At 43.1% G+C, this 19,531-nt stretch overlaps 1 protein-coding gene across 1 annotated transcript in view; it reads right to left on the bottom strand.

The window, feature by feature from the left end:
- Positions 1 to 2,022: 2,022 nt before the first annotated feature.
- Positions 2,023 to 19,531, bottom strand: part of SLC2A13 (solute carrier family 2 member 13) — a 118,969-nt gene continuing 101,460 nt past the window's right edge. Inside the window, exons 8-10 of the mRNA XM_015851573.2 lie at positions 9,112 to 9,233; positions 8,827 to 8,979; positions 2,023 to 7,742 (exon numbers count right to left, since the gene is read on the bottom strand). Coding sequence (XP_015707059.1) covers positions 7,516 to 7,742; positions 8,827 to 8,979; positions 9,112 to 9,233 — 502 coding nt within the window. The 3' untranslated portion in view covers positions 2,023 to 7,515. The remainder of the gene's footprint in view (positions 7,743 to 8,826; positions 8,980 to 9,111; positions 9,234 to 19,531) is intronic.

The following is a 19,531-nucleotide window of genomic DNA, read 5'->3' as shown; positions in this document are numbered from 1 at the left end:
CCCTGCTTCCCCTGTAAGGTCAGCTCTAATGGCAGCATCCTGCAGGGTAAGGAATCAGGCGGGGTTTCCTTGGGCAGCTTGGAGCCGGGCGTTACTGCACCAACAGCCTCAGTGAACTGCATAGAAATCCGTATTCCATTTTCATGAAGGATTATCATTGTGTGAAATGAGGAGCTTAAGTCTCCATACAAATGATTATTTCTCAGGTGGGAACTGTTTGTGAATTGCCTTTTTAAGGGTTTTAGCATAGAGCTGATTAAGGAAGGATGAGGTTTCCTGGAAAAAGTATTGGCTCTCTGCATCCAAATCCTCGTCCATCCCCAGCAAATCCAATGACATTTGGATGCTGCTGTTTCTCAGCCTCTTTTCGTCAGTGGCTTCTGACAGGTTGGGGGTGACTGTCCCACTTAACCCATGTCACAGCTGCCCCCTCTGAGGCAGTGATACTGAGCTCCAGTGAGGTCTCAAAGCTCTGTGAGCCAAACACCAACTTCCCTCCCTCCCTCCCTCCCTCCCTCCCACCTTCCCACACTGCTTCTGGTTCCCAGCCTGCACCCTGACAATCCCTGCACGGTTTGCAGCCACTCCTGGGATGGTACAGCCAGGGTATTGTACAGCAGCCTACAGGGAGCTCAGTGCTGGTGCAGAAGACATCAGTGAAAGTAAAGCAGGAGACTGCAAGAGAGTCACTGTATGAGAATAAAACATTTCCAGGCCAGCTGTGTTGGGTAAGCTTGCAGTGAGAGGGTTGTGATGAATGGCAGCAGTGCCCCACTCAGCACACAGGAGCTGGCTCAGCCACAGGACCCAGAGCTGTGGCTGTTGGGATGACAAGGCAATACATCACACTGCAGAAATGTGCTCCGTTCCCTGGAGCGAAGTAATTCTCCCAAAGCAGGAGGTCTGCGGGGAGATTTGGCCCCTGAAGAAGCAACGCTCCCTGCAAATGGGCACATTGTTGGAGCTCCTGAGCTGGAAATGGGAGCTCGTTGGCAGTAGTTAGACGAGTTGATGTCATCACACTGCGAAAAGATGAAACCAAGCACCAATTTAGCAGCAGGGCTTCCTCCGGAGCATCGCTCCACAGCGGGGCTGAGGCCGCCCGCTGCAGGGCCACCGGGGATGGAGACGTCCTCTCCTCTGTGCAGGATGACCCGTTATGGGGCCGCCATCAAACATCTCCTTCTGCAGCTGCTGCACTGCCAGGTGAGTTTATCAAAAGGAGATTGGAAAGAAACCTGGTTACTGCACAGAGTCCAGTCAGTCCAGGCTCCTTTCAGCAGCAACACATCGATGGGTAATTGTTTTGTGATAGCAGCTGCAACAGAGGGAACAGGAGAAACCCAGAGAATGGAGTGTTTGACAGCAGGGCCACCAGCTTTTCATTACTCCAAAAGCCGCTGTGTGGTTTTGGTGACAAGTAATCTGAACAGCAGCCATTCATCACCTTTACAAGCACTATCAGCCACAAACCTAAACATATCACCTGTCAGTGTGGAATCCATGAGCTCAATCTGCTCATCCTGCAGACACAGCACTTGTTAAGCGGGATCCCAATGCCAGCATCCCCCCGGCAGCACTGCTGGGAGCTCCCAGGCCCCAGGACAAAGGGCCACAGCTTGGTCAGGGTGAGGCTGAACCTCACAAGTGGACCTACAGAGTGGGACATATAGGGAAGGAGCAGGACCGCTCCAGTGTCCCCAAAGCCAGCTTTGCTGAGGAGGCAGGGAGCACTGCGGCCCTCTGAGGAGCTGTCCTTGGTTGCTCATCACCTTGGCATGATTTGTCTGCCCCTCAGCATGAGCTGTAATTAATTACAGCCCTTAGCAGCTCTGTTTTAACAGGCCACTGTCACTCTCTGGCTAAAAACATTCTATTTAAGACCACATCAATCCTATCCCAAATTATTCTACTCCTTCTGTTATTTCTTGGTAAGCCCAGGGCCTGTTGTAGCTCCTTTTGCTGGGCAATACCATTTTCCTTCTCTACGTGTATCCAAACAAACAGAACCTGGAGGAAGAATTCTGTAATTAAGTATCACCTTTTATTTTGTTCATTTACACTTCTGGCACTGACAATTCTTGGAAGATATTTACTTTTATGTAAAGACCGAACGTCATTAAAGCAATCAGAACAGAAGTCAATTAAATAATTATACATCACTGAAGTCTCAGAAAATGTACAACACTTTCATACATTACAGGCTTGACTGGCTGCAAAAGGAAATGGCACGTCTGACATTGTTAAGATAACAAAATAACTTGGACAACCTGACAGTGAGTTTTGCCAAGACCTGTTCTGTACCAAGTACCATTCCATGCGTCCTGATGGCACCATTATTATGGAACACAAAAGCATTTATTTCTACCAATTTGGTCTCCAATAAAGTCTCAAATACCCTAAAGAGAACTCGTGGCAGAAAGACCCGGGCGATGCCTTTGTGGGGTTGTGAGATTCCAGATGAAAGGCGGACACACGACTTGTGCCGACTCCCACTATGCCCCGGACCAGCAGGACACTGGAGCACATGAAGAACGTCAAGAACAATCATCCCATCACTTCCATGAGCACCACTCGGATGCCCAGCAGCACTCAGACAGCGGACACGCACCAGGAAGGGTGGGGGCATGAGCTGGGGCAGCCCAGCACCATGGGACCCTTGGGCTTCCCCCAGCACCCAGCTCACCAAATGAAGTTTCCCCTGCAGAAGCCACGACGACGGTCCTACATTCAGTCCTCTCCAAAGTCTGTTTAAGGCAGCGAGAGAAATTTGCCTTTATTTCAACACTTCCTGAATGGATGTTACCTTTAGAAACACAGGGACATTATTCACAATTAATCAGCGCTCCCTTTACTTGTGCAAATGCAATGAAATGTCAAACTGAATTCTGAGAGATCGGAGTGCAACTGAAGCACAGTTGAAGCTGTAGAATTACACACACCAGCTCATTCAGCTGCCACGCACCGTGTAGGAAAAACGTGAAGAAGTGGGGCCTGAGGTGAACTGTAGGTTCCCGATGCCGGGTTCTGGTCCAGCTCCCCGTGTGCTGTAGTGAAGCTGACATTGAGCCTCGAGGAGCGGAGTGGAGAGGTTAAAAACATGCCGCTGGGTCACACTGACAGCTCGGCCTGGCTAAAGGGAATGCTCATATACACAACTCTGGAACACCATTAACACCCATTTACAAAACACTACAGTGATGGTTATCGGCACATAAAAAACTCTCTATATGAAAACATACACAAAATAGATAAGAATTGCCATTATTTATATATATTTTTTTCAGACTTTTAAAATCTATAATATAGTTGCCTTTAAGGAGTTTTAACCTCCCGGTATCACAAACAACAATATTCTTGAACAATGTTCACCTAGGTTTTACTGTGCTGACGGTTTTAACACTGCCACAACCTAGACCACTTTGTGGACTACGCTTACTGTACTGTACACAAGGCGATGGAGATTGATAGAAAACCACCAAGAGTTTTGCACAAAAAATGTGACTCGTTAAAATCCAGAGAACAATTGTGTCACTTGATAGGCAGCAGCTACATGTAAGCTGTAAATATTACCTGCAATAAGAACACATTTTGCCATAAAGCACATACTGTGGCATTATCTGCTTCTGGCCTGGTACACAAAGCTCTGTTTTCTTCCCAATGGGGAATGGGGTTTGGTTGGCTTGGCTCTCTCAGGAAAAGTGCAGAGATATCTGACTCGTTAAAGTGCTTTGCAGGACTTGCTACTCTGACTTGGCTCCCGCTCTATACAATGAGGGCTCTGCCCCTTCCTCGCTGAGTTTGGCCTGCAGAGCCTCTAAGGCAAACGCAAGGAGAACTGCAAGGTGTCTGTGTTGGAGCAGCACTGTGTTGAGAGCAGTGGAGGGGGGGATGAGGCTGAGAAGCACAGAGCCTGCTCTGACCGACCCGCAGACCCTCACCCAGGGCTGGGAGCCCCGCAGTGACCTTCAGAGTCAGAACTTCCTCCCAGTGTCCAACTGGGGACAAACTGAGTGAGAGAGGAAGGAAGCGTTCGCTTTGCTATCTCTATTGCCACCCCATGAGGGGGGGAAACAAGGCCCCTGACCTCAGCCTGCCCGCAGCAAAGTGACAGAGGGAAGAAACAAGCTGCAAATGACTTCACCGCCCAACACTGTAAGAATTTCAGCATGGTTAACAAACCTCTATTGGTGAAGTACGGTGAATTAAATTATAAAAGGTTAAAAACTCATCAGGAATTGTTCCTATTATTGTTGCTCATAGGCCCAAACCTGTAAAGAATCTGAGCTACTGAAATACCTCCTGAAATACCGCTGTGATCAGCGTGTGACCCACGTGCAGCTCTACCAGCAGCTCCTCATGCACTGAATACCTGAATGAAGGTGCAGTCCCTGCAAAGGAACTCTTACCCACCTCCTGCAGAAAGCTGTCCATAGAACAACATTGTGCTTAGCTGTACTACTTCAGCTACCTCATAGATTAACCTTCTGGCATAAGAAATGACTCGACTACACTGCATGTGTATTCTTCTGTCTGGAATGTCACCAGCACTACCCTTAGCGAAACTTCTTCAAACTTAAAAGTATATGCACAAATATAAAAATCTTTGTAAAATAGAAACATTTATTTCATTACCTTCATACATTATAAATGTTCAGAGATTCTAAAGATAAAACCCTAATTGTGTAAGGTAAATTTCAAGTATTTGATCTCGCTTTTAAGAGACATAATGCTTGGTAGTAGGTCCGCTGTTTATAAGGTGTGGAATGTTTCCTTTGTGTAAAGCAACCAGAGGAAGACTAAAGCCCAGCTCTGTGGGTAGGAAAGGGGGTCGGCAGCAAAGAAGCCGATATATTTTGCATCCTCATAAGAAGTTGTGAAAATAAACCAGGTGCTTGTGATTCAATCATTTTGCCTCAAGGGCCCAGGATGTAAAACTTCAGAGAACTGCTATGAGAGAGACTGAACTGTAGCGTGGGAAGTAACCTACTGCTGCACACAACTGAGTGCTGCTCCTGAGAACGTCCATGAAACAACACAGGCAAAGAAAGATGGTCTTCTGCTGCTAAAAAGTCCCAGCACTGCCTGCAAGAAAAAACAGAGGCTGATCTTGTGACAGCAGTTTTCATAGGGATTTCACTTTGGTTATGCCACTAAAATGCTGCTGTGTCCTCTACCTGTGGACATGGAGGTAAGTGCTGGAACTGGGTGCACAAACTGCTTCCATCAAGGGACCTTGGGCTCATGCTTCTGGGGGATCAGAGCTGTAAGTCCTTGCCCTGAAAAGCCAGGAAATACCCGCCTCAGTCTGTCTTTGTGTAGCATCCCAGTGTGCACAGGTTGGGCAGTAAGCACCTACTCCAATGCTGCTCTGGATAACAAACCTGCTCTGAAGAAGAGTCTTCCAACAGATATTTTTTGGTTTCAGAAAGAAACCAATTCACCCTGAAGTTCATTCTCACCTGTGACAAGCATCCCTTTCTCATTCCATGTACTGCACCTTTGGCGAGGCTTTGAAGCGGCAGCAGCCCAACAGATGGTCTAAAACCGGTGCCTTTGGATAAAGGTCCGGAGAGCCGGTCCTTTCCAGCTGCTGGTGCTTACATGCCTGTGAATACTGTGTGCTTACAGAGAGGGAAGGAGGGTGGAGGCTTGGGATGCAGCCCTGTCACTGCCCATCAGAGGTTCCAGGTCAGTCTGTTCTTTGCAGACTCTTTGCTCCCTCTGCTTGCTATGCTTTTCCCTTTTATTCCCAGTCAAGTTACAGAAAGATGCTCTAAAATATCTTCTTTCTAAAAATATTTCTTTGATTTATGAAGTAAAAAAGAAAATAACCCAAAATGCATCCATCCAATCACTGAATTTCAACAATTAGAGAGTAAGAGACCTCTCCTGTATAAGATCAGACAGCACAGCGTTACACTTCGTGATTACAATGAAAACTCCACATATCGTCCAATAAAAATAACTTAGTAACAAGTGTCCGCCATCATTCTGACAGTTCTCTTGCACTCAAAATAATTTTGCAATCCAAACAGAGCCCACAAAGTGCATCTACAAAAGGTAGTGAACCCAACAACTTCTTGAATCCTTACACAATGAAAAATAAATGTATTTTTACCAAGTGAATGGGGAGCAGCCTCCAGGCACACTCATGAAGCGAAGGTTTCAGAGATAAGAATTTGAATGTTTTACGCTTTCAAATTCATACCTCTGAAGAACTGAAGCCATGGAAGGAAACAGGGCAAGGAAAAAAAAAATTACATTACACTTTTATGTAGCTGCATAAAATTCAATTTGCCAAGGCAAGCAATCACGGCAGGTGAATAAAACGCCATTAATATTTTCATTACCACACTGAAGGCAGCCAACTCGATTTTTGTGCCTGACGGTTTCTTGACAGCTTTGCAATGCTTCAGTAAGGCAATTAATACGAGATGTAGGCTTATACCCATCACTAAGATTGTTCTTTCAATCTGGAAAGACACTGGTTGACTAAGGGCATTTGAAGGAAAAATCTGCTGGGATTCACTCACTCTGCAATAGGAAGATAAACTGAAGGCCATTGGATTATTCATTAGCAAAAGGCACAGGAGGAATGACCACTGTGCATTTAGCAGCAGAAAACCTCTCCCTTCCCTTTATTTCTTCCAGCTCATGATATTTTGTGTTCAAAACTAGGAGCAAACCCAAATGTACGCATGGTGTAAAGGAGAACGAAAATAGTTAATTTCCAACTGCCTGTAGCCTCTCTGATGTCCATAGCAATGTACACCACCAGCTCACTGGTACATGCAGCCACGTCCTGGCTTCAGTTTCCTGCTCTCACAATGTTGGTTTGGCAGTGGATCTCACCAACACGAACTGCTGACTGCAGTGTGTCCTTAAAGAGCAGCAACCGCGACACGACCTGGGACTACACCCTGGTAGGGCACCATGTAGGTGACCGTGGCCCTCTGTGGTTATCTCAAATGAACACAAATGAAATTCCATTGGGATAAATTTGGACAACGATACACAGGTGATATCTGTAGCTTTTACAATCAGTTAACCCTTTCAACTGGCTACTATTGCAGCAGCATCCTTTGCTGTGTGGCATACAAGAACTGTCTGGTAGGCTGGTATGATATGGGGATCTGACCAATGTCAGCTGCTTTCTGACTAGCTACAACGTTAACTTTTGTCAGTACTGAAGGTAAGGACAACCACTGACCACCTAGAATAGCCTTCCACATTCATCTGGCACAGTACATCACGCAAAATACCTCGACATGGTGTGGGATTGCAAACATATCATTGTGGAATTCAATCTCTTTTGGAAGCCATTGCTTTTAGTTATCAAGAAAACATGAGCATATTGAATTTCCTCCCAAACGGAGCCGTTTTGAACATGAAGGCATTTTTAACTAGACAGCAGAAAGGAGAACCAGACCAGAAGCAGGGCAGTGAGGTCACCAGAGAGCTGCTTTTCCCCCAGAAGGCTTTTACATGATTAAATACATCAGCAGCTGAAAATTATTCCACATCAGAAGCATCATTGTCAGAAAGATGGTAATTACTTCCCTTCACCCGAATATATTCAATATACCTCCCTTCATCAGAATCTGACATACCACACGTACATAGCCTGCTTTCAAACAAAGATTCAATTTCCTCTAGTTTTTTCCCTTTAGTCTCAGGAAGGCAGCCATAGATGAAAAGGAGTCCCAGGCCAGCAAACCCTGCATACAGAAAGAAGGCTCCTGCAATACAAAAGAACACACACAGTCAGTGATAGAGCATCCCACCCCTCTGGGAAAGGCAGAAGCAGAGGCTCTGGACAGCAAAATGGTGCACAAAGGACTGCAAGGGATAGAGCTGCATCTGTAACCCCACCAGCTGCTTGGCTGGGGTGTAGGAGAGCACTGCCTTACTGTGTTGCTGTAGTCAATTAACGAAAGCAATTTTGTTTAAGAGAATCCTCATCCTTTTTTGGCAAGTCATTTTGCTGTTGAAATAAGCAGCAATTAAATTATTGCACAGCCAATAAAAAGAGTTGATAGGAAGGATGAGAAGTTTCTTAGTTATTCTTAATATCACAGGAATCACTAAGACTACTTCCCAAAAATGAGAAACTTCAGCAATAAAGAAACAGCCATGATTAAAATAATGCTTGAGACTCTTACATCTAATTATCACTTACCAAAGATAACTGGCAGTGAGAACGATCTCATCGCCCCTCATATATTTGCTCCCCCCAATTATGGGGAGCAAAAAAGGCACCAACAGCCCAATATTTACCTGCCATTTGTTGCTAAACCGATGCCTGAAAAAAACAACAGCAGCAGCTGAGAGGCTTCACAACAGTAATGATGTGAAGGTCACAAAATCTTAATGCAGTGTACAGGACTTGTAGCTGAGCAGTAACCTGACCAGCTCTGCTCCAGCAGACAGGACTCAATAATGGACAGCTGGGAGCAGATCGGTAGCATCTTCATCTGTACGGTGCTTTGGCAAAGACAACTGATAATGGTCTTAGATGCCATTATGGAATGAAAAATTGCAGATGCTGTCTTTCTAAGTGAAATATTTCATGTAATCTTTTCAGCTTCCCTGTTTTATTCAACTTCCTAAATTCTCTTTCCAGGGTAGAAAGAAGTGTTTCTTATGGAAGCAGAACCAAACTGCAGGCAGGTCATATCAGGTCCCTGGTCTTAATGGAACACAGTTAACTGAGAACACTGCATCCACAGTTGCAGTTTCACAGCCAAACCAACTAAGACCTAGAATCCAACCAGCAGAAAATCAATGCTAGCACTGTGTCCATGGACACGTACTGTTCCTTACCATAGTAGGTCAGATATTCAGCTGTATGCAGAAAGGTCAGTGACACCAGCACGTTGAAAACCCAGTTGACTCCAGATGAACACGCGTTTCCTGTACTTCTTGCCCACAGAGGGTAGATTTCAGAATTGACGGTCCAGGGCATAGGACCCATCCCTAGGAATTAAAAACAGATCAATTTCAGTATAATGGCTGAATCGAAGAGCAAGTTTAATGTGCAGCCTCACCATAAATTATTTCACCTTTACAAGTTCTTAAGCTTCCATGTGAAAACAAACATTAACTTACCAGGTGCAAAGAAAACCAAGTATAAAATAAGGCCCAGAAGTGCTGTCCAGGAGTATGGGGTGGGGCAGAAATTATATGCCCAGAACAAATCTTCCTTTTTGAATGCGGTTTCATTTGAGCACCTGAAAAATAACCATCACATCTATTATTAAAGAATGTTCATGGAAATGGATGACGTATCACAATAAACATGGCATGCGGCTTCTTAGGGAAAGCTGACAGATGTGAAATTAAGGGAGAAAAGCCCCAGCCTGTTTTACCAAGATCCTTTGAACCAAATCCTACATTTGGTAATGTGTATTTTCCTAAGCCTTACAGATAACATTGTGTGTGGCCTAACTGAGAGCACCCAGCAGCACTTTCCTGAATTTAAGCACTTGGCTTGTATCTACTCCTTCAAGTGATTGTCTTTACCAGGCCAGCATTCACACTGAAGCCAATGGGAACACCAACACAGATACCACACAGTGCAACAAGAGGTGCAGCAGCAGGAATTTGAGCTGAAAATGAAAGGATTTAGGTCAAATGGAAGTTAGTCCTTAAGTCACTGACGAGCTTTATGCAGCACACTGTGGGTGTAATGGGCAAAGCCTGAGGAGTGTGCTACAGCAATGGGAAGTTGTAAGGAAAAGAGAATTAGACTTCCTTTTCTCTGCAGTGAAATAATCAGGAAGGTCAAAGCATTTCAAACTAGAAAGTAAAGAGCAGCATCAGAACAGAGGTAACAGCTTGAGCTGATAAAAGACAAATTGATTTCACTCCCAGGACTATGTAGAAATTGCATATTTCTAGGAATAGGCATTAAATCATGTATTTGAGTGCCAACAATATAATGTATTTTAAAGGAATTCTGACAACTTTGTCTTTTTGTTATATATCTTATTTTTGGAAATCAGCATTAGTTTAAAGGAACAACAAACCATTGCTGTAACGAGAGAAACTTTTCAGCTGCAATCACAGCAATTGCTACAGCTGAGAAAAATCTGTACTTCTGGGAGAGAAGACTTAGGCAGAGAACAGTCTTTCATATGCAAACCATGTTATTTACTTGAAGAGAAGTCACAGAGTACTGAACATCTGTCTGGACTACAGCTCCCAGGTTAGCTGAGCGCTCATGTGAAGGACAGGACCCTCTCGTATGTAGAAAAACTAGAATGAATCCTGCACTGGGTGATAAATCAGAGCTGGGCAACAAATAGCAAGACAGAGGAGCAAAGACCACCACTGCAGCCAGCTTCCAAAGGCAAATTTCAAGCACATCTTTCTCCTCTAAGCTTTGCATTAAGAAACAACCAGCCAGCTCTGGACTGAAGAGGAATGCTGGTGAGTGCTGGGGTGTTAAATGGGTGATTCTGGGGCAGAAACAATCCTGATGTTAGTATGAATGTAGCAACAAAACAACTCTTAAAGCAAGACATTGCCATGAAGTTCCATCCCTGTTTAGGGACATTCAGACACCAAGAGTTCAAATACACTTAAACAGAGGGGTTAATCCAAGAAAACTTGGAAAAATGTGTATCTGAAACCACAGCCAAAGCCTTTCAGTGGCAGTGCCGGCCTGCAGCTGCCTCATGTAGCGCACACATCAATTCAGTTCTGGGGTGAACAATAACACAAGGAGAATGGAGCTGAGCTGAGCAGCCCCTGACAGATACGTCCCTCAAGGCAGAGATGCTGGCAGCTGCCACATGTGGTATTTCTGCCTTCTCTCAGAGTGAAGTCCTACAGCCAGTATTACCATTTTTTTGCTGCCCAGGTTCCTTCTTATGGCTCAGCTCAGAGTCTCTTTTCTGTCATGACAGCCAGGCAGGGATCATTCCCCATCAGCATCCACCCTGATGTTCCCATGCTGATCTCTCACCACATATGGGTCAGATATATCTCAGTTACAGAAGGCTGAATTGTGCTGGAGAACTATCCTTGTGCTTAAACAAGCAATTCCTTACATGTTAATGAAATGCTATTTGCAAGATGGATTACTAATACCTGGAGATGACATTGCCACCTCACATTGCACCTTAATAGCTGCCTGCTTCAGATCAGCGTCTCTATGAAATCATGGCATTGCTCGGTGCCACACATTTGCACAACTGCACATTTGCTTCTTTGCTACTTCTCTCATGTCATTCGCAGGTGTTTGGTAGTAAATACAAACTGATTAGCGTGTTAAAATGCCCTGTTGCTGAAAATGGTTTCTTCAGTCAGGCGAGCCAGCTTGGCAGCTCGAAGAGGAGCCTCACACAGCGATGTGCTTGGTTAATTACCTCACATACACCTCAGTCAGTGCCAGCCAACCACAGCTATGGGGAGGATGCACCCCCACCACCTTGCTCTACACATCTGTGTGAGGAAGCCATCCACCTCTGAAGCCTCCTACTGCAGAAGCTGCTGACCCTGCCCTGCTCTCTGACGGTAACTGAGAGGAAATCCGGTTGCAAGGAAGCATATTTAGTACATAGGAAAAAAACAGCACAGGAAAAACAGATTTAAGCTTGCAATAATAAACTTATGCGCTTTGCTTATCCTTCAGGACAGGACGGCACACAGAATATAAGCAAAGACATCTGCATTTGCTGGGTATGTACACAATAACACCCCAATGGGGGCACGTCCAGGGATGCACTCGGGTGCTGTCACTGTGCTAATTCTGCTGCACTCAATTTCTATGAGAGCTGCTATTGTGCTAAAGAATTTATTAGTAATTTCTGTGTAAGATAAAATCAGATACAATTCTGAATTTGGCCTAGGATGAAAGGCCTAATAGGAATCTACAATGGAAAGCAGATGAGCAGCTGCTGATCTCTTCACTAGCTGAACAGCAGAGAGAAGGTTCCACGTAAACTGCTTACAAGTGAAATGATGCAGCTACGTACAACTGCAAGTAAATAACAAGGAGCTGGTCATTGGCACCTCCGTATAAATGGTGAGGACAGACCACATTCTTCCCCCTGAAATTACTGCCAAAGCGAAAGCACAGTAGTATTACTTTGAAAATCTTTACCACTCATGTTTTCCCCAGACAATTTAGGAAGCACATCTGTTATAATCAGTGGAAAGTAAATGTTCTGACAATTGATGTGAACAATTCTAATGACTGGAAATAAATCAGAACAGCAGCAGATTTCTGCGTTACGTGCATTATGTATTTGGTTTCAAAGAGCCCATCCTTGATCAGATTTAGCTTGTAGTTCAGAAGATGTAAAGCTTTGCTCCCCACCTTCTAAATTACCTTCGTACAGCACATTAAAAGCTGAGAAAAAAGGGCTGCTGCAAGATGCGATTCTTAATAACAATAGGATAGAACAAGATAAGATCGCTTCCTTGTTAATCAGCCTCAATTATCCTAATAGTTGAGCCAATTTGGTTGTAGGATAATTCTCAGCACTGAAAACCACAAACCAGGGAGTGTGTTCAATGCTATAGAGGAAGGGCTGTGTTAGCACAGCACAGGAAGGCTCATTTTCCTCTTGTATTTCTACAGGAAAATTCTCTTGTATTTCTATGGCTCTAAATACATGGCTTTGTAGGAACTAAATGTTACGTTCTGAACAGTTCTTATAGTTCTGATACAAAAGCTGCTAACTTCTCATTGTCTCTTATGCCCTTCAGAAGCATCTTAAATGGATTTAGATACAAAAAAAAAAAATCATTCTAAAAGGCCCAAATTCAAATGAGATTATGGAAATAAATTACTGCTAAAGAAAATGGAGCGTCTTATCGTTCGTGTTCTTAAAAAGCTCATTAGAGCAGGCTTATTTCCAAAGAATGCATCCCGCCCTGAGATAAATGCCAGTATTGGGATCGGATGGTAAAGAACTCAGATCTAATTCTCAGTTGCATTAATGCACCATTTCTTAGTTCTAACAAGAGGAAAAACTGCTTAAGGACTGTTGTTATGTCAGACTTCAGTGTCATGGTTATCAACACAGTGATAACTGACCATTCTTCAACTTAGTTTCTGATGTAACACTGGTTCATGGCATTTGAAATATCTCCATTCGAGTGATTTTAAAAGTCTCCTTGTGTGAAGTGCTGCCTTTCATATCACGCCCATCAAACTGAGCAATATACGGATATATTATAACTGAGCTTATCTCTAGAGAAGTTTGCATCCACCGCTTTGTCTCCGTAGTTGGCACAAAGAAATAACTCATCCATCAAACTGGATGCTGCTACAAATACTCCGGTTGCGTTCTGATGCCAGGTGATGGCAGTTAACAAAGTAATAATGCACACACACACAGGACACACAGTTTGTTGAGAAACAAACACATGCAACCTTGAAAAACATGTCTGTACCATTTTAAGGTATTCTCCTACCCATCAGTTAACCCTCATTGCATTTTGAGACATTTGCTACTGTGCTTTGCTAAAACTAGTAAGGACTTTTAACAATATTAACATGCACCTTAAAGTCTCAGAAAGAACAATTTACTACAACAAAGCTCCCACTGAATGTGTTTGCGCATGACAGAAAATCAGGCCTTATCATCCTGTAGCCCACTGCTACAGGATTCCTTAGTTATGCATGCAGAGCTGTGAGTTACATCTCGAGCAAATGGATAATAGCTGCAGTAATTACCGCTGTCCAAAAGATCTGAAAACCCTTAAACTGGAGAAACAAAATGAATTAATTTCTTTATGCACCGCATTCCATGCTCGGTGAGTTTATGAGTGCTACTACAGCTTGCACAATGCCAACAGGAGGGTGCTCTCCTGGGGCTGAATGGCTGGCGCTTCTTGTTCTGCATCTGGGAAGCTGAAAGCACACAAAGATAAACTGAAAAGATAATACAGGAAGCTCGGCTGCTTTGCCCATTTCAAAGCTCAAGAGCTTACAGTAGCTTGCTGTATTCCGTGCCATAAGAACTTCTACTGCCGTTATACATTTTAAACAGATATTTCTTACAGATGTGTTTGCAGACAGCTGCAGATGCAGAAATAATCATCATTATTCACATTAGGCAACTTTTCTTTATTGTCTGTCATCCTCTGATCCTTCTTTTATCTTCTTTCTTGCAGACGTGATTGAGAGCCTACAGACTGCTAAAGTCTAAAATCAATCAGCTCTTCCTATCCTTTCAAAGTCCAACAGTTGCACCTCCTTCAGGCTTCTCTCCCACCATACTGGTATCTCCTGAGCCCTGCTGGCCTCCTCATGGTCACAGTCTGCACCCTGCCATCATGGTACAGATGCTCCAAGCTTCATTTTTATTGTATCTATGAGGAGCAGAGAGAGGCAGCCCCCTGCTACCTCCCACAGCTCTGCTGGATTTGCTTCACTCTTCACCTTCTGTGTTCTCCACACCTCAACATCTGAATGCAAACAGGACCAGGCAGAATGGTCTTCACCTGAGGTTAGAGCCCTCCCATCAGGTTTCACAGGGGCTGGTAGCGCTCGTTAAATATACCTGTAAGCCAGTCTCCCATACAGCACACTTAGGAACCACAACCAGAAATACACAAATACCTTTTTGTTTGTTATGGGACCTTCACCACATCCCACATGCATGGACTTCTCTTTCTTCCCAACCATTTTCCTACTATTCTAAAGTACCAGATGGTAATAAATACGACTTACGGAGTGCCCCATCCTCATCCTGATTCTGATCTCAACTGGACACACTCAGTTTATCACAGTACAAATTAAAATTAACTAGCAATAATTAAATTGTATGATTTCCTAATTCTATCATGAGCAAATCGTAAATAATTTAAATAGTGTATTAATAATGCATAAACTTGTGGGGGCTCATACAAGAGCTATGAAAAATAATCATCATCTATTCACTTACATGTCCTGCAGCCATGCCTACAGAATTTTAATGGACAGAATTCAAATATAAGCCTTATCAAAATGCAAACTCTAAATTAGTTTTGGGTATAAGCATCTTAGTTTAACATTATGGTCCTTCATGCATTTCTGCCTATGCTTACTTCAGTGACTGAGCACACAGAGGTCTAATCTATAACCACACGTATCCAAGTCTAAGATTTAAACAGCAGGCAGGAGGTTTGGGTAACACCCTGCTAAAGGACTGACAGGGTGAAACAACGGCTGCTAAAATCAGATGCCGTATTCTCAGGTCAGGAAGCCATGACATAAATGTGTTGCTACATGAACCCAGAAGTCTGGTAAAGGGAGGAGAGTTGGACTAGATGATCTTATAGGTCCTTTCCAACCTTGTGATTCTATGAGTTCTATGAGTCTGCTTTGAAGAAGGTTTGAAGATGCACAACTCAGTGATACCTACAGCACAGAAAGATGATTCCAAGATGGAGAATCAAATGCCAGTATTTACAATAAACAAACAAGAGTACAATCTGGTAATTATTTATGGATGGATTCTTTACTTTTCCCTGTAGATACAGATATGTTTTGGTTTCTTTAAAGCACAGGCATTCTGAACAGCTTTATCCCAATCTTATTAGACTCGCTTATTAGCCTGATGTGTTGATATTCAGCTGCAGAAAACACTTATCCAAAATATCAGAGAAAGCTTCACTGACAACGGATGTCATATAAGATCAACATTTCAGAAGGGTAACAAGAAGCAAAGCCTACATCTGCTAAATGCTTTCCCAGGAAGACAAAATAACATATTTTTGCAAGCTTAAAAATATAGAAATATATGTATCCAAACATTGGTTTTGTCCCATTTATTGACACATCCTGCCCCTTCCTGCACCTGCAAGAGATTGCGCCTGCTGGTCCACCACAATTTTACGTTCACCACAGAGCTCCGCTTGTCCATGCTCTTGAACAATTCTACTAATCCTAACTTTTATTGCTACATTACGACAGATCCCACTGCTCCTTGCAGCTTCCAAACTAATGATGGGCATGAGGACTTCAACCACTTCATAAACATAGAGATGTGCTCCAGCACAGTGCCCTCGGCAAAGTTATGAACCGATGGGGAAACCACCACTTCCCAATGCTGGACCACCCTCTCCATTAAGAAATTCATCCTAACTCCCCCTCAGCGTAAGTTGAGACTGCGTCCTCATGTCCTAACAGACACTCACCTCACTGTAACCTCCTTTCAGGCGGTTGCAGAAAGCAATGAAATCTGCCCTCATCCACTTTTTCTCCATATTAAACAACCCCAATTCCCCCAGCTGCTCCTCAGAACTCTTATTTTCTAGGCACTTCATCAGCTTGAGCAACTCTCGATAATTTCTGATTTCTGCTTCCCGAAGTTAAAGCATTTAGTCTTTCCAATTGTATCACTTTGTATCATTAATATTTAATAATTAATTATGGAAATAAATTGGTCTGAGGATAAGGATGTCAAATACAGCATTTTAGAATTGCATGTGAATTTACTATCAAATAAATCTCTACACAATGTTTAACCTAATTATTTTTTCAATCTGATTTTACATTTAATTAACTAAATAATTAGCATTTTAAAGTTCTTCTGGTTACAAGACAAATACGAACCAGCTGTGTATTTGCTGCAGAAGCATCTGTTCCCTCAATGGCAGCCAGCAGACCCCAAAGGTGGCCAGCAGCCCCTTGCTCACTTCCTATGAAGACAGGCTGCCTCAGTGATCTGTGCTGTAAGGGCTGAGAGCAGCTCAGATTTTTGCAGAGAGGAAGAAGAGAAGAAGGGTTTTTGATCTCTGTTCACAAACATTTTAATTTCAATAATAATATCAAAAGCAATGAAAATATTCTCTTAGAACTTTTCCTTTAAAATATTAACAGAATAGTGTGCAAGAATTGCTGGCAGGATGGAGTAAAGTCTATTCTATAAAATACAGGCTAAGTCAGCTGCAAAGATGGGCTGGTGTATTTTACTCCATTAGCCAAGGAACTACAAGAGAGATGGAGGTTAACAGCTTAGACATCGGAAGTTGAGTAAGATAAATTCTACTCATACTTCTTGGTCTTACACTTAGAAGTAACCTTCATTCATGCACTGTGTTGTTCACAGACAGTAGTATTGCCCAAATGAATGCCATCAACACCTCAAAGGCATCACTTCAGTTAGAGCTGCCAAAGGTAATACTAAGACCAAAGACACAGAAAGCCAGGGTGCTGTTGACTTAGAGTTAATCGTTCTAGTAATAATGTTTTATCCAACTCCCAGCCGAAGTACTGAGCTGTTACGCTCAATTTCTCTAACTATAATTTAGGCACAGATATTACAATTTAACTATCAGCACCAATGTCTGCCATCACAATCAAAATCCATCTAAATCTGAGACTTGTGGTTCATTTCCTGCAACACATGACAGAAGAATAAGCTTTTCCCTGATTCCAGTAGGTGGCAATGTCTTTGCCCTAAAGAGAACATGCAGCTTCAGAAGGTAAAAGCATCAGCACGTCCCTTCCTCACAGGATGTGGGGAGGGTCTCCATGAAATTCACAGAGCTCTAAGAAGAACGATTCCTCAGCTTTCAGTCCTGGTAAATGCCCTGGAAATCATTAATTTGGGGACTGAAAATTGAGCCCCAAGGAGATTTTAAAAATACCTGAAGATCACTTGTAGAAAGCAATAATTTCACCCAGGGTTTGTGGGAGCAATCAGCACACAGCACCAAGGTTGGAAAAGACCTACAAGATCATCCAGTCCAACCATCCGCCATACAGCCCACATGCCAGAAGTGCCCTGGTTCAGCAGCACACCCCGTGCCCTCGCAGGCTGCCCGCTTCTGAGCTGCATTAACAGGAACGTTGTGTTAAAATAAGGTTATGGCTTTAAATCAAACGAATCGATAATTCGAGCTCATCTTACGCTGCTGAAGGACTGATGTTATTGTCTCCGTCCTCAAGGAAATGGACCACACACGCAGACAGTGCACATGATAACTTATACAAATTAAACTCATTAATCACACAGAATTATTCCACAGTTCTAATGCAGAAATGTGCTAATTTATTTTCGCTCCAGAAGAAAACGTAACAAAAAACATGCAAACAAATCCTCTGAAAAAGCTTTCATCCTTTTAGGAAGGGAAGATATCACTATTTCAGTCAGTCAAGTGATGTGATTACTGAAGAATTACTTATTATGGGAAAAAAAAGTGGGTAAAATATGGGCTATAGATGCTGATAAAGGTACAAACTCCTGTGAGGAGAACTGTGTTTGACTCTGCTGAATGTTCTTTATCAATACAAATCCCCAGGAACATCCATCTTTAGAAGAATTTTCCAAGGGAACGGGAAGGGAAATTTCAATGTATTGATTCCTTTCAGAGTGTAAGAACCTACAAAATCTGCTGAGGCAGTTTTCACCCAGGATTTTTATTTCAATCTGAAATTCTGAATCAAGAGTGAATTATACATGAAAAACCTCTACCAACACTTCTCCTTTCCCAGAAATCAAAACGCATGCACTTCAAAATAGGAAGCCATCCCTGTTGTACCGGCTCCCAGGGAACAGGGAAATTCCCAGCCCACTCCCAGCAGCAGCTCCTGCAGTGCTCCCTGGAGAGGCAGGAGGGAGAGGCAGAGGCTTTCCCATCTGTCCCTAAAAAGACGAGCAGCTGAAGAAGCTAATTAGCAGCAGCCTTCTATGGGCACTGAAAGACTCCTCTCTGCGATGCACATTTAGTAAGAGTGAGGAAGCAGCTGCAGTTGTCCACCCACACTAAGCACCTTGACAAGAGACAGGCAATTCTCTCCTATACGTTGGCATTCTTTTTCTTTCCTTTCCTAGCTACCTCCTTTGTGAACCAAAAGCTTTTTAAGTGGGAAACAATTATTTTCCTCTAGTCCCATCCCAGCTAACATTTCTCCACTTAAATAACCCTAACGCATCTTTTCATGACATCAGACAGCATTTGGGAATGCTTTAGCTCAAGGACCACCTTTGCTTTTCTATTCCAGATACTTCAATGCTGTACCACTTAACGTAGCTGTTACAGCAGCTATCCCAAACAGATGTCAGGATCTGTCTCTTCCTTATTCTCTTTCAGAATGCCTTTATGAATAGTAATGCAGTCTAAGATCAGGAACAGGGGTTCATCATCAGAGAGCAATATACGTGAGCAGGTAGAGAACAAATGTACAAATGACGTTTCAAACTAAGCAGATCTGCTTACATTCATCAACTAAACATTCCCAGGATCTGAACACATTCACTTCACAACAGAACTGACCAGGCACACGTTTTGTCCTCCTTTCATCCAGAATTTGCCATTGGTTGAGTAGATGTAATGAGTTAGAGCTATAGTAATACAGCTCCAATAAATACTGCTCTAATAAAATAGTAATTCCTGACTAATTACTCTAAGGGATCATAAAAAGTTTCAGTTTAGATCACCATGTTGCTCTGCTTATTATTTTAGACCTATGATACAGATAGAATATGCAAAGAACATTAACTGTTCAGGCATTAGATTCAGTCAGAAATCATAAAACAGAACTATAACAAATGTTTTCCCCCCCTGCATATTAAAAAGAATC

The sequence above is a fragment of the Coturnix japonica genome, chromosome 1 (genome assembly GCF_001577835.2).
Source record: "Coturnix japonica isolate 7356 chromosome 1, Coturnix japonica 2.1, whole genome shotgun sequence".
In the NCBI taxonomy this organism is placed as follows: Eukaryota; Metazoa; Chordata; class Aves; order Galliformes; family Phasianidae; genus Coturnix; species Coturnix japonica.
This window is presented reverse-complemented; position numbering and strand designations above follow the sequence as displayed.